Source organism: Kryptolebias marmoratus, linkage group LG9 (genome assembly GCF_001649575.2).
Source record: "Kryptolebias marmoratus isolate JLee-2015 linkage group LG9, ASM164957v2, whole genome shotgun sequence".
Lineage (NCBI taxonomy): Eukaryota > Metazoa > Chordata > Actinopteri > Cyprinodontiformes > Rivulidae > Kryptolebias > Kryptolebias marmoratus.
Window position 1 is genome coordinate 9,228,961 of NC_051438.1, and position 15,080 is coordinate 9,244,040.

At 42.2% G+C, this 15,080-nt stretch overlaps 2 protein-coding genes across 3 annotated transcripts; both read left to right on the forward strand.

The window, feature by feature from the left end:
* The first annotated feature begins 1,491 nt into the window (after positions 1–1,491).
* si:dkey-237j10.2 (uncharacterized protein LOC568721 homolog) lies at positions 1,492–3,896 on the forward strand. Its single transcript, XM_025006721.2, has 2 exons — positions 1,492–1,814; positions 2,726–3,896. The coding sequence occupies exons 1-2, from the start codon at positions 1,652–1,654 to the stop codon at positions 3,427–3,429; spliced, it is 867 nt and encodes a 288-aa protein (XP_024862489.1). The 5' UTR covers positions 1,492–1,651; the 3' UTR covers positions 3,430–3,896.
* Positions 3,897–6,681: 2,785 nt separating this feature from the next.
* Positions 6,682–14,787, forward strand: LOC108237961 (sodium/hydrogen exchanger 2-like). Of its 2 annotated transcripts, none has more exons than XM_025006698.2 (13): positions 6,682–7,029; positions 9,013–9,235; positions 9,443–9,683; positions 9,766–10,016; positions 10,099–10,316; positions 10,813–11,009; positions 11,102–11,191; positions 11,678–11,748; positions 11,858–11,992; positions 13,092–13,188; positions 13,281–13,406; positions 13,763–13,826; positions 14,510–14,787. In XM_025006698.2, the coding sequence occupies exons 1-13, from the start codon at positions 6,726–6,728 to the stop codon at positions 14,683–14,685; spliced, it is 2,193 nt and encodes a 730-aa protein (XP_024862466.2). In that variant the 5' UTR covers positions 6,682–6,725; the 3' UTR covers positions 14,686–14,787. The 2 variants fall into 2 exon arrangements, with proteins under 2 accessions (XP_024862466.2, XP_017275197.2); XM_017419708.3 differs by having other exon boundaries at positions 6,683–7,029; positions 13,278–13,406.
* Positions 14,788–15,080: the final 293 nt, after the last annotated feature.

A 15,080-nucleotide genomic window follows, 5' to 3' on the forward strand; every position in this document is an offset into this window, starting at 1 on the left:
CTTTCCCTCTCGCCTCTGCCCCTTTCAGACCAGCCGGTCTGCTACGTTAAACCCAGCTAGAGTGGACTTACCAGTTCCGGTCCCGCCACTAGCCGATCACGTAAGTGAGACGATCAAAGACTTTGAGCCTGCTTCCAATCTCCTGGCAATAAAATCCTTAAAACGTTGCTGTGTCGTTGTGAGTTTGAGTTCTGCCAAGCCTCGCCTTGTCAAGGTACTAAAATTATTCCTAAGTCTTTAGGTGTTCCTTCAAGACGTTCTTGCCTCATTTAGTCCGAAATGAGACTTGGAAAGTAAGGGTTCATAAAGCTGAAGCACGGTGGTGGAATTGAAAATGGTTGCAGCTGAAAACTGTGTAAAGACTTCCTAAAACCTGGCCTGGGTCTGTGTGGAAGTGAGGCTGCATATTGGAAAATGGAACTGAGAAAACCTCTGAAAGCCCTGTCCCTCCGTGACCTTAGGTCTACATCTGTGGGGTGACTTTATTACAATAATTCACACATATTTACCATCCAGTATGACGGTACCTCAATAGATGCTTTAAAAGCTCATCCAAGACAATTAAAAACTGCAATATTTTTCAAATTAAACTATTCTGAGTCAGAAGGGCAAGCATTTATACTATTTTAATTCAAATTTAAGATTTATCAATAAAAACACGTCTTCTTAGGGGAATTTAATGAGAAGGTAAACCTGTTTGTTTCATTTCCTAATGAACACGGTCCAGTTTCCTTCCTACTTCAGATGAATATGATTGCCGTATTTATGGCATTTCATAGCAAAGGAAGCCAATGAATGTCTGAATCTTACCTTCATTGTTTTCTCCTGTCCTGAGCAGCGGGCAACAACAGGTGCCTGACTCACTGTTAGCTCGGAGACGTCCAGCTGAACCAGACTGAAGGATCTTCTGCATTGACCCATTCGAGGAGGACAGTGGACAGAACCGAAACACAAACTCATTAAAAACAGTAAAACCTGCTGTGGGAAGAACAAGCCCCCCTCCACAAAGTTAATGACAGCAATAAGAGCACAAAAGGGCACTTTTGCATCCCACTGTACATCTTGCAATCAGCCATATAAATTCTATTTAGTAGTCAGACTATCCTGTTGAGGTTTTACATACACAAATAGTCTGACTCGATTAACATAAAACCGGTGAGATCACTGCAGGAGACAGATTTCTTATAACTTCCTTTGAATGAGAGACACCTGTCTAATATTTCACAACACCCGTACAATACTTTTCTCATTTCCTTGTTATTGATCATTCAACAGGATGCTTCATTTGTCTGTAGATCTGGGCTAAACAACACAAAAAAAACCATCCTAAGATCTGCTCTTACTCCAACTTCATTAGCTTTAACTTTAAAAGTAATTGAGTGAAATGAAATAAGTAGTTTAAAAGTAGTACTGTATGGTCACCTTTTCCATTGGTTTGTAGAAATGCACCCATGTCTTCCTTTACGCCTCGGATTTTCAGCTTCAGTTTTAAAAAGGAAGTAAGTGGTGGAGGGGCCATTTCTGCTCAGAAGTGAAAAAGGGAACTTCAGCTGTACGTCGGCAACCAGACAGAAACACTAGAAATAACTAATAACCATCATTAGAGGCGAAAAGGCGGTAAAAAGAGGCAGACGAAGACACTTCTGAAGTCATGTTAGCGGAAGGATTTCTCAGGTTGTTGTGCTACAGGGAGGAAAGGAAGTTTGCTTCCAAGCAAAAGGGACGACGGACAAGTTCTCAGTGTTCTGGCCCGCTCAGAAGCCCTGCCTCTGACCCAAACTCTGCCGGATCACAGAGGATTTCAGCTGAAGCAGGTAAATAACCAAAGAACTACAAACTACCTGAAAGGATAAAAGCACCGTACGGTGAGCTGATCCCTTTCTGATCATTTGTGTTGGAATTTCTTCCTTCTTCTAGTTGCTTTACATCCCTCTTACTGAAAAACATCCTTTTTTTCCCCAAATATTGTCTCCCCAACCCAAACATGCCGTTTAGGTTAGCTTTGTGGGTATAAAACTAACACAGACAGACAGGTTAGAACAATCAGAACTGAAAGTTGAACTGTTCCGAAATGAGAACTTTGTATTTTAAAGCTTCATGTTTGTAAATTCGACACTAAATGTACAATATTTCAAATGTTGAAGCCACCAGATTACGATGAAACACGTTTCAGTTAAGGTGAGTAATTCACATAATGTTTTTATAATATAGATCTGTAACACAGAGCTGAATTAAGCCAGTCATAAAACCTCCTTCACACTGGATGATGACCTCTCTATCCTCTCCACGACTTACCAACTTATAAGAGTACTACACTCTAAGTGGTTGGTTTATTCAGCTTCGCCATGCTACATCTATATGTTTTGTATACACATTAGGCCAGTGTAGAGTCCTGCATTAAAATCTGAATAACTAAGCTACGGTAATGTGCACAGGCTACACATCATGGAAACACTGCCCGTTTCGACCGGCATGTTTAAAAGCATTGTTGGCTATCACACTCTGTTATGCGTAATGGGAAGCCTTCTGCATTCTTAATGTTCATCTGAGGACCTTGCTGAGACCCTGCACAGATCTTCCATGTTCTGTCACAGTGAGGCTTTTATCCTGTATTAAGGAGTTCATAGAAGAAATGGGCAAAGAGTCAGTCTAAGAGAGCAAAAGTGTTCAAGCAGACTGAATATAATTGAACTTCTGAATAATTCAGTGCATTTTCTTTAATCAGGGCCTAACCAGGAAGTGCTCAGCACCAGCCATGACTGGACACTGAGAGGGGTGCCTCAGGTTCCAGGTCTTCGAATCCCCAGGTGTTCACCTGTAACCACCCTCCACCCTGTCTGTATCGAAGACTGCAGCCTCCTGGAACATTATCCCGACCTGCAGGTGGCTGATTCGGGCCGCATCTCACACAACCTGCTGAGACCCACGGTAAACCCAGAGGAGTTGTACATTCAGCCTGCCGCCCCCGAGCTGGGTCCTCTACCTGGGGCCCATCAAGAGGAAGATTCGGTTTCATCCATCACGGACCAGGGTTATCTGGTAATGGGGGGCAGTGTGGACGTCAGCTTGGATCTGCCCGGCTCGGGCTTGGAGCCCATGTCCAACTCAGTGCTGAACGGGCTGCTGGAGAAGCAGCTGGAGGAGGTTTACATGCAGCATCTGACTGATAACTTGGCTCGGTGCAACTCCCGCCTGGAAAACAGCCTTCTGCGCAGCCTGGTGCCGCCGCCGCAGCCCGGCTGCCAGTCAAAGGGGCTGTACTCGCTGGAGACCAGCTTGGAAAAAGATTCAAGAGCAGACAGCAGCGATAAAATTAGTTATCTGAGTACCCAGAACTTAGTTCCCTGCTCGTCCAACTTTAGCTCCCCAGTGTTGAGGATTTCAGATGTAGATCATCCTCACTTGCCAGGAGACGCCCTGCCAAAGTAACAAACATCCTTTTCAGTTTGATATTTTCACCGCTGTACCTTATATCTAAACTTACACACAAACATCCCTGTAATAAAACTAGCTGCTGTATTAGGTTTTTTTTTAAAATCCAATAACTGGTTTACTTCCTTAATGAAAGAACGCCTCAAACAGAGCTGAATCCATGCGCCATCTGGTGTTCAATTTTAGTACTACACTGTCATGAATTTACCGGACATTCATTTAGTTGTATTTTACTGACAATTGTAGGTGTATAAAATATATTAAATCAAGATCTTTTTAGTCTGATGTTATGTTTCTTGTTCTTGCTTTTTTTTTAAAAGATGTACACATGAACTTCTTTGTATCTAATAGAAGTGAAATGACAACAGGCTGGACGATATTGTCTGGAAGTGTACAGTGTGCAGTGAGCAACGACTGAGGTTAAAGTTTGATTGTTATCGCCTGCTGCAAGAGGTGGAGGCAGAGCGATGATGTTTTAGTTTGTGTCTGTGCATGTGTGTGTTTGCCTGCACGTTAGAAAAATATTTTGTGAATAAATGAATGGATTTTAATCAACCTATCAGAAAATAATCAACGAGTTCACATCTACAGTTGATTAGCTTTAGGAGTCAACTCGGTTCAAGATGGCCACCACAGCAGAACAATCTTAGCAAACAAGAATGACTATAACTCATCCAGTTTTACAGATATTGAACTAAAATTCAGTAGCTGAGACTGATAGCGAGACTTATAGTCTGGGAGGTAACTGATCACACAAGATCTGTGTTTAAATAACTATTACTATTGAAATCAACATTGTCAGTCTGTTAGCAAAATATCTCATGAACCAGTGGACAGATTTTAATGAAATTTTCAGAACGTAATCAATGCACATCTTCAACTGATTAACGTATGGACTGCCACAACTAATCAACTTTAGCCAACAGAAAAAATGGCTATAATGCTGTGAATTATTTTACAGATATTGAGGAACAATATGGTGTGGTAGTAGCTGAGAGTCATTCACAAAACGTATTGCATTTGCTAACAGATCTTGCAAGATTACGGGAGACATTGCAATATCACACAAGATTGCGTATAATGTTATTTGACAAAAATAGCAATAATGAATTTTATAAGACGATCTTAGTCTAAAACTCTGGCATGAAAGGTGGCGGGTGAAATGCATCCCTTCAAGAAATGTGAGGCCTTCCACTACAATGATTCATCCTGGCATCATGAGATAAAAAGCCACATTTGCACTGCTGTGTTTATAATGAAACTTAAAAATGGCCCCTTCAAAAATTATTTTTTAAAAATATTTAGTGATCCAAAATAATGCATGTATAATGTGACGATGCATGATGATGATGGTGATAAAAATGTGGAGATAAAACCACTGCTTCAAGCCTCAAATACCTCTTAAAAGAAAACAGTGAGAGCTGATCTCATATACAGTAGATTCTTCAGATCATGACTGAGAGAATAAGATCCTGGATACAAAACGGCTGAAATAAGCTCCCTCCGTAGGGTGGCCGGGCTCAGCCTTAGAGATGAGGTGAGGAGCTCCATCATCCGAGGGGAGATTGGAGCAGAGCTGCTGCTCCTCCACATTGATAGGAGCCGGCTGAGGAGGTCCAGAGTTCCTCCTGCAGCACCTCCCTCTGGAGGTCTTCCAGTCCCACTAGGAGCAGACTTCAGGAAGGCCAAGACGTCACTGGAGGGATTATATACCCTGTTTGGGCTGGGAACGTCTTGTGGTCCACCAGGAGGAGCTGATAACTTTATGTAGTGGTCGAGTTTCAGTACCTGTGTAATCCTGGGGCTATACTGTGGTAGAGTCTCCCATGGCACACTGGTCTCAGGGTAGGGGTCAGGAAGTGAAGACCTTGTTGAAGGTAGACTACAGCAATAAGGTCTCAAGGTCTCTTCACCCAGTGTAGGCAAACTGTGGCACCCTCACAGAGCCAGGCCTGAGGGTGGGGGCTTGCCAGCAAGCGCCTGGTGGTTGAGCTTTGGTTTCTGAGGCTTGGCTGGGCCAAGCTAGAGGTTGGGTTCAATGTGAGCAGATGGGATGTGGGGCCTTAGGCACCCACATCAGAAACCGGCTTTTTTTGTATGCAGGTTGCCTTTTCCACGATGCGGACTGTTTCTGATTAGCAGCAGTTCATCCAAAACTGCCTGCCGATCACGGTCATTTACACCATCAGCTGACAGAGCTATAGTAAGACTTGTGAAGGATTTGTAACCTGCAGAGCACAAATCCTCGACCAGATTTCTCCCAGTCGGGGAGGGTGTGAGATAGTGATCCATTAACATGCAGTAGCACTCTTTAAAAGCCTAAGGCGCTTTGCTCATGTGCGCGAGAAGATGGAAAACAGGGATTCACTGAGGTTTCCGGTAATTACTGGATTAAAGATGTCAGTCTAATCAGGCTTTGTTACGTATTCTGTCTATCTGGAGATTATGGGAGGGGAATCAGAGGTAATTTAGATCTTGTAATGGAAATATTAAATGCAAAGACAAAGAGAAAGATGTTAAATTTTTTTTTATTTTACCATTTGAAGACAAAAATACCATAAGAACCCAGAAAACTGCTGGTGGTTCATATAGAACATAAAGAAATAACATCATTAAAGATGATTATATCAATATTTGGTTTTAATATAATCAGTATATTTTATACAGTGATCTTATTGTTTCTTTATTTTTTCCTATTAATATTTTTTATTGCACAGCCAAGAACTTTCCAGCAAAGTGAAATATCAGATGGAGTAGAGGAAATATATTTAAGCAAATGTCTTGCACGATGTGTAGTGCCTAATGTATGTCTTGGGGGTAAATCTCAGACTCAAATTTTATTTTAGATCAGTATTTGTAAAATATTTGTAGACACAAAGTCATTTCACCATTTGTCTTCTCAGATTTTTTTTAAAAAGCAGCTAGATACCTACCTATGAAACCATAAATACAAAAAGAGTCTACTTATAAAATATGTAATATTGTATTCCTATGATTTGTGAAAATGTAGGCAGTTTAGGCCTGTAAGCACCACATCTCCTTTCACTTTCAAGTTATTGCAGCAGAAGTTGAAGGTTTAGGTCAGGGTTTAGCAGGTGGAGATTTTAATCAATAATTCTTTGGTAAATAATTGTAAATCAGTGGACGGCCTTCAGTAACGACAGGGACATGACTGTCAGCGTGTCCCACCTGCTGAGCTCTGTACTGTTGGATGGATGTCAGTGCAAGCTCAGGGATTCCTGCTCACATTAGCTGGTGCATGGGTTCTGTTCCGCCTGTTTTTGTGTACATTCATGTGCTGCTGGCCCTCCCTCTTTCTCTCTAACTCCCGTCCTATTCTCTCCTGCTGCCCTTGTCCCTTCATGGCTGCTCTGTGGACTCTCTCTCTGGTCCTCTCCGGGTGCCTGTTCGCATGTTTGGCCCTGAACCCTCCTCAGCTGTACGATCTGCCCCCGTCACTGGGCTCCAACGGCAGCCGTAGTGGTCTCTCCGTGGACCGGCCCATGGTTCTGAGGGTGTTCAGCGTGGACTACCACCATGTCCAGGCTCCATTTGAGATTGTGTTGTGGATCATGCTGGCATCTCTGGCCAAGCTGGGTAAGTTGTATTTCTACTAGTACAGGAGAGGCCACTTTTTGGTTGCAGTAAGTGCTAAAAGTAGTTAAAGGCAATTAAGGGTATTTTTTAAATAAAACACTTGACTACAATTGTGGCTTTTATTCTGGGTTTAAAAAATTACTTTGCTTATCAGCCGTCAGTGAAACAGCCAGATTCATTTAACAACTCAGGTAATTTCAAATCATAAGTTAAATTATTTCAAAATGTCAAACTACAGTACATAACAGTACAAAGAACAAAACAAAGAAAAAAACAATGAAACTAAGAATTACAATGTTTTAAAAGTGTAGCTGACTTTTTAGTTTGATGTTAGCAGTTTTCATTCATTTACATCCACTCATCCAAGGCCAGGTTGCAGAAGCAACACGTCCGAGAGAGAAACCCAGATCTCTTCATTTCCACAGCTACACTCTACAGCTCCTCTTGGGGGAATGCAAAGCATTTGCACATCATAATGAATAATCCCTTCAGCAAATTTGGGATTTTCCCTAGGGTCTTTTCCCAGTGGGATAAGTCCCCCTAAAGACTTCCAATGGAAGACATCCAGGAAGCATCCTAATCAGATGCCGGAACCACCTCTACTAACACCTTCAGGCCCGTATCCTCCTCCATCTTGCCATGAGCAAGAATCCCAGATACTTGGACTTATCCGCTTGAAGCAAATACATCCCTGCCCTGGAGGGAGCAATCCATCTTTCTCCATCAAAGAATCTTGTCTTCAGACTTAGAGGAGCTGTCTCTCATCCTGGCTACTTCATACTCAGTGCACATTGAAAGTCGTGGTTTGTAGATGCTAACAGAATCAGAATCATCTGCAAAAAGCAGAGCTGACACCCTGGAGTTCCCAAACCAGACACCATCCTATCAATCACTACGCCTTGAAATCCTGTCCATGAGCGCCTAACACAGGAATAGAAACAAGAAGCAACCAAGGTGGAGTCCAACCTGAACCTTGAAAGACCTCAACTTTGTACTGAAGATGCAGGCAGCTTAACTTTCAGCTATAAAGGGACTGGGCAGCCTGCAAGAATGACCCTGCCATCCAACATTCCTGCAATAATCTCCACAGAACACCTTGAGAGACAAAAAAGCAAACCTTCTCCAAATCCACAAAACAAACACGGACTGAACAATCAAACACTCATGTCCTTCTTAGCAACTCTGCAAGAGTTAAGATTTGGTTCACTGGACCAGGACAAAAACCACACTGTTCCCCCTAAATCTGAAGTTTGACAATCAGTCAAGGCTTCCTTTCCACTGAAAATCATTATCCTCAAACACAGTTTGTAAATGTATGTAATGCAAGCTAGAACTATACCAACACACCTAAATGTGAAACTTGCTGTCACCTTTGATGTGGAACACTGTCCTACCAAAAGTCTTTTCCAAAATCCTTGAAAAAAACAACAACTATTTGCCAGTAACAATCCAGCACTTATCCTTTGACCAGAAAGTCGGCAGCTTGATCCCCAGCCGCCTAACAAGGCTGGGAAACTGAACTCTGCATTGTCCATATGCATGGTGGAGGAAAACACAGCACGCACAAAGGGCAGCGTACATAATAAAAGAGGCGGCATATCGAGTCTGTTTGTGGTCTCAAATAGATGAATGAGAAACACACTGTGAAGTGTTTTGAATGGCCTTTGAAAGACCATTTTAAAGTATTCAAGATGTTCTCAGGATACATTAGTGCACAGGTAATTGGTGACATGGAAAAGTACCATATCTGCTTTACAATAGTTTAAAAAAAAAGCATGCTTCAGCTAGTGTAGAACACATCTCGGTACAATAAACCACAATGCTCAACACTTTGTTGACAATGAAAAAATTCAGTCTCTGAATTTATTTACAACCAAAACATGTTAGTGTAGGTGTAGCACGCAGCTTACACGACACTCTTCCAATAAATCCAAATGAAACCTTTTTTTTTTGCATTTTCCCCTCTGGGTCTCATCATTGCAGGCTTCCACTGGTCCGGCCGAGTCCCAGCGGTTGTCCCAGAAAGTTGTGTCCTCATCATGGTGGGCCTCCTGGTTGGGGGGGTGATCTACGGCGTCCGCCACTCTGCTCCCCCGACTCTGAGCGCTGATGCGTTCTTCCTATTTCTGCTGCCACCTATCGTTTTAGACGCCGGATATTTTCTGCCGGGGAGGCTGTTTTTTGAGAACCTCGGCACCATTCTCTGGTTGGTGGTTCCTGAATGTTTCCTTTTTAAGTAGGCTATACCTGTACGTATTTTTAATCTGTGGTATGTGTATGTGCAACTGATCAGTAACTCGCGTGTCTGTTGAAATGTGAAACATCTATAAAGAGAAGTAATTAGCCATATGTTTTGACTTTGTGAAAACATTCCAGCTCTTGTAGAAGCTCATAATATGTTGCACATTTCCAGGTATGCATTGCTGGGAACCTTGTGGAACGTTCTGGGCATCGGCCTGTCGCTGTACGGTGTTTGCCTGCTGGCTCCGAGCTCTCTGGGAGATATATCCCTGCTCCACTGCCTGTTGTTTGGCTCTTTGATCGCTGCCGTGGACCCAGTGGCTGTGCTCTCCGTGTTCCAGGAGATGCAGGTCAACGAGCAGCTGCACATCTTGGTGTTTGGAGAGTCTTTGCTGAACGACGCCGTTACAGTGGTCAGGCTGGAATTGGTGTGAGCGTCCCGTCGGGTTGTCTTTAGCGCGACGAAACTTTAGGATGTGCTTCTCTTCCCGTCAGGTCCTCTACAAGTTGTTCGAGTCGTTCCTGCGGCTGCCGTCGGTGACAGGGCTGGATGTGTTGCTGGGGGGCTGCAGGGTGGTGTTGGTGGGGCTGGGAGGCTTGTTTGTAGGTCTGTTCTTCGGCCTGTTGGCGGCCCTCACCTCACGGTTTGCCTCCAGAGCCCAGGTCATCGCTCCCCTGTTTGTCTTCCTCTATTCCTACTTGTCTTACCTGACGTCAGAGATGCTTCACCTCTCTGGAATCACAGCGTGAGTGCTGCTGAGTATCAGCCCAACTCTTGTACCGGTTCTAGAAAGCTGCATCGGAGGTGTAACTGTTCCCCCCCCCCAGTATTGTGACCTGTGCTGTGACCATGAAACAGTACGTGGAAGCCAACGTGTCCGAGCGCAGCAACGCCAGCATCCAGTACTTCCTGAAAATGTGGAGCAGCGTTAGTGAAACGCTAATCTTCATCTTCCTGGGGGTGTCCACCATACAGGACATCCATATGTGGAGCTGGCCTTTTGTCTGTTCCACTCTGCTGCTCTGCCTCGTCTGGAGGGCGACAGGTATTTATCACCTGGGCAAAAATGTGTTTGCCTCTGTGTGCCTATGTGTCTGTTCGCAAAATCTCAAGAACCAGTTGGTTGATTTCAATGAAATTTTCAGAAAATAATAACTGGATGTACATCCACAACTGATTAACCTTTGGAGTCAGTTTGATTCACAGTTAATCAAATTTGGCAAACACAAAATTGTCTATAACTTAGTTGATTTTATGGATATCAAGGTAACGTTTGGTATGGCAGTAGTTGAGAGTAATCCCCAACACATAATCGTAGCGCTAACAGATCACATGAGATCTTTCTTTATGGGGTGAGGTGTTATTTTTGAGGCCTGACCAGAATTGTTACAAACTCCATCATTTCTCAACAAAAGATGATTTTAGTTTAAAACTCTGGCATAAAAGTTGGTGGCCAAGGAATGCTAGGTCTTTAATTTCAAAAAGTCTTTCTTGTTCTTTGTATCAACAAGTTTCCCACCATTATTCTCACTCCCTTTGAGGCGTTCTCCTGCTCACCGCTGTGGTGAACAAGCTCCGGAGGAACACTGTGACGTTCCGGGACCAGTTCATCATCGCCTACGGTGGCCTGAGAGGAGCGATCTGCTTCTCCCTGGTCTTCCTGATCGATGACTTCCCAAAGAAAAGGCTCTTCATCACCACTACCATCGTGGTCATTCTCTTTACTGTCTTTGTACAGGTGGGAAAGTCAAGCAAATGACAATAAGAAACGTTTTTTTCATTAGTCAAAGGGTTACTTTATTGATTTCATTTGCTGAGCTTGGGTTTCAGGGAATGACCATAAAACCTTTGGTCGAGCTTCTGGATGTGAAGAGGAAGAAGAGAGCCTTGCCTACCGTCAGTGAGGAGATCCACAGCAGGGTGAGAAATTACCAGCAAGGGTTCCCTTCTCAGTAAGCCTAAATAATTCCTCAATCTATCTATCTATCTATCTATCTATCTATCTATCTATCTATCTATCTATCTATCTATCTATCTATCTATCTATCTATCTATCTATCTATCTATCTATCTATCTATCTATCTATCTATCTATCTATCTATCTATCTATCTATCTATCTATCTATCTATCTATCTATTATAGAAAAGTAAAATAACATCACAACAATATGTTAAAGTTTATTTTTTATGACACTAAGAATGTGACATAAACATCGGGCTTTTAAAACCATCATGGACTGTAGAACTCCATCATGGCACAGTGTACAGATAAATGTGTAAAATTTTAATATTTCAACAAGTAAGTAACTGATAAAGGAATACATTACACTTAAAATCTCATAGAATAACACAATGTGAGGATTTATAAATAAAATACAACATGATGATGACATGTTTGCTGTCAGCTCATAGATCACCTGCTGGCAGGGATAGAAGATGTGGTGGGCTACTGGGGGCAGCACTACTGGAAAGACAAGTTGGTTTTACTTTTACGGTTCTACAGAAATATGACAGAAGATACCCAGTAGAGGGCAGCAAAGGATTTATTATCTTGTCCTCTGTATGTCTGTGTGTGTGTGTGTGAGGTTTGAGCAGTTTAACAAGAAATACCTTCGCCGGTTCCTGATTGGAGAGGAGCGTCAGGCTCGCTCCAGCATCCTCAGAGTCTACCAGGAGCTGAAGAGGAGGGAGCAGCGGGGCGATGAGGAGGCCCCTCCAGCGTAAGCAGAACTAAATGCTCCTTAAAGGGGTAGTTCAGAGCCTTTCTGTGGAAAGGGTACGAGCATATCAATTAATGACAAATAATTAACAATTATTAATATAACAGGTAAGAACTTGTTGTAGATAGCTCTTTCAATACCTTAAATTTGGAGAAATAAGAGTTTAATTCTGACACGATCGAACAGTTAACGGCTAGTCTGAGGAGGGTCAATAACAAAGTGGACTACTGCCTCCAAAGTTTCATAGCAGTTTTAATCAAACTGTATTTTAGAAACATTTACATCATTTTCAGTTTCACATTACACAGTTATATTATGATATTCCTGCAGAAGCTGCCCTGGAAGAGCTATAGTTAGCTGTTGCTGCTACCGCTATTTGTGTTTCCAAACATTAGTAGAGTTAAATGTAAATAATACAATACACTTCAAATCTCATAGAATATCTGAAGTGCTTTATCACTTCAGTTTAAGTTTATTAAATTATTTTCACCACAATATGTTTAAAAGGGTGGAAGATACACAATAGATATTAGGTCTATTTGTCACGACGGAGCATGCCAAACCCAGAGCGCAGAGGAAAAAAAAAAATATATTTTTAAATAAAAGAACAAAAGCAAACGGCTGACGGGGCAGCAAAACAAACTATAACAAAAATCCGGGGATGAGAGGGCATGAGAACAAAACAATCTGGAAACAAGAGACAACGAACCAGCGAGGAAGTGTAGAAAGTGACGAGGTTTTAAAGCTGAGGGTAATTAGGGGAAGTGGGCACAGGTGAGTGATTACAATTAGGATCAGGTGAAGATGGGTATGGCAGGAAGACAAGAGACAAACAGAGGGGAAGTGAATGATGACAGGAAACACAGACACAAGGAACAAAATAAATGAATAACAAAATAAAATGAAACTCAAACAGAAGCATTATTCAGAAACAAGAAAACATAACCCTTGAAAACAGAAAAACAAAGAACCAAGAACCAAAGCCAAAAACAAACCTAAAAATACTTGAATTCATGACATTATTGTCACTTTTATGTAAAATCTAACGGTTTTGAAAAATGAAAACACACCTGCTTGAATATTTAAACTCTGCTTTTAGGGTGGATCCTCGTCCCACCAGCCGTCCCCTCCTGCCAGAGGAGATGGAGAGCATCAGGCACATTCTCTCCAGAAACCTACAGCATTTTAACAACAAGGTACTTAAAAAACCCCCATCTGTTAGGATTCCAACCAATGCACCAAACAGATACGTACATCTGTTAAGTGAACACAAATTGAACTCCAGCAGACACCAGCGTACAGCAGACACACCCTGCACCAGGACGTCACCACGGACAGGACCAGGAAGCCACTGCAGCGACACCTGAGCCTCGGAGAGAGACGCAGATATAACACGATCACACACTGGCCACAGGTACTGCATGCAGTTTTACAAGTACACACATCCAAGTCAGGCGCCGTCTCTAAGGCGCTTCCTTTCCCTCCTTTAGATGGCAAATAAAACTGACACATTTTTGTATCGGACAGAGTTTATTCAAAATCTAACCAATTTAAGCATTTAATCTAAACGTTCAATCCAAAAGGAAGGATTGAAAAAGTTATTTGATCGTGTAGATTATTATTATGGTGTGATCGCAAATAAAAAAGCTATTTTTTAAGAGAAGCTGTCAACAAGCTGAGGTGACTTGACAGATAAAAAGGATTTTTTAACCTATGCCAGTTCAAACTCAGAGTCCTGTTTGCTCCTTTAACTTGTATCTTTATTGTCAGGGGGAGAATGGAGAGTTTAGTGAGACTCACAGAGGGAGAGCGGGACTCAGCAGATCTCATACAGGTAAGCAGGAAATCAGCTCAGGGCTTAATATAAAATCAAATGTTATTGGAGAGCTCAATCTTTTAGCACACGGAGTATGTGTTGGGGATAACTCTCTGCTACTACCACACCAGGTTTGAGCACAACATCTCTAAATTTGACTGAGTTATAGCAACTTATGGGATTGTTAAGGTTGATTAGCTGTGGCTGCCATCTTAAATCGAGTTGACACCAATAATTAATCAGTTGTAGCTATACCTCTAATAAATACTTTGTGAGAGTTTCATTAAAAACTGTCCTCTAATTCATGAGATATTTTGCTAACAGACAGACAAGGTTGACTTCAACAGTTTTAAACAAAGATTTTATTAAATCTGTTGGCTCTCTGTATATGTGTTGGAGATGATTCCCAGTTATAGCCACATTCAGTATCTGTGAAGTTGTCTGAGTCACAGACATTTTTGTGTTTGCTAAGGCTGATTAGCTGTGGCGGCCATCTTGAATTGAGCTGACTCCAAAAGGTAATTAGTTGTGCATGAGATACTTTGCTAACAGACAGACGAATGAACACAAAGACAATTACATTTTTTGCCTACCTTTTGTAATGCTCTCAAACAACCAAACAAACGAAACAATAAAAATACAGAATAAGAGGATAGAAACTTTTTTTTCATCAGACTCTGAATCTTCTCCCCTCCTGGCAGTATGCTCCATTAGCCCGAGACGGACTCTGTCAGACTCTTCAGCCTCAACTCAGACTCAGCCCGTGGATCCAAAACGGGCTGAGGAGGACCAGGTTTCTCCACAGCAACAATCACCCGCAGAGAGAGCCCTGAAGAAACAACTCAGCTTCATTTTGGAGAATGAGAATCAACAATAAAGACAAAGCATGATGTGAATCAGTACTTTGTTATTTTATTTATTTTAGCCATAGATGTATGAGACAGAAAGCTCCATGGCTCCCATTTAAAGCCGTTAACCTGGATGAGGTGGTCGTGTTATCTTGAGTGTTTGCCGGTTGTACAATAAAGCTTTCTGAATGGCCTTGTGGGAGGTTAAAGTGTCATTTACATCTACAGGCTAATTCACTTTCAAAGTGGCGCTCCAAGGGTAACACCTAGTTTAGAAATACCTTGCAGCCATAAATGCTAACACCCACTGTCCACAAAATGAGTGCACACACACCTACACACACACACACACGCACACACAGACAGACAGACAGACAGACACAGAGTCCTGCGTGTCCTTCTTTCTTTCACAAAAGCACAACAT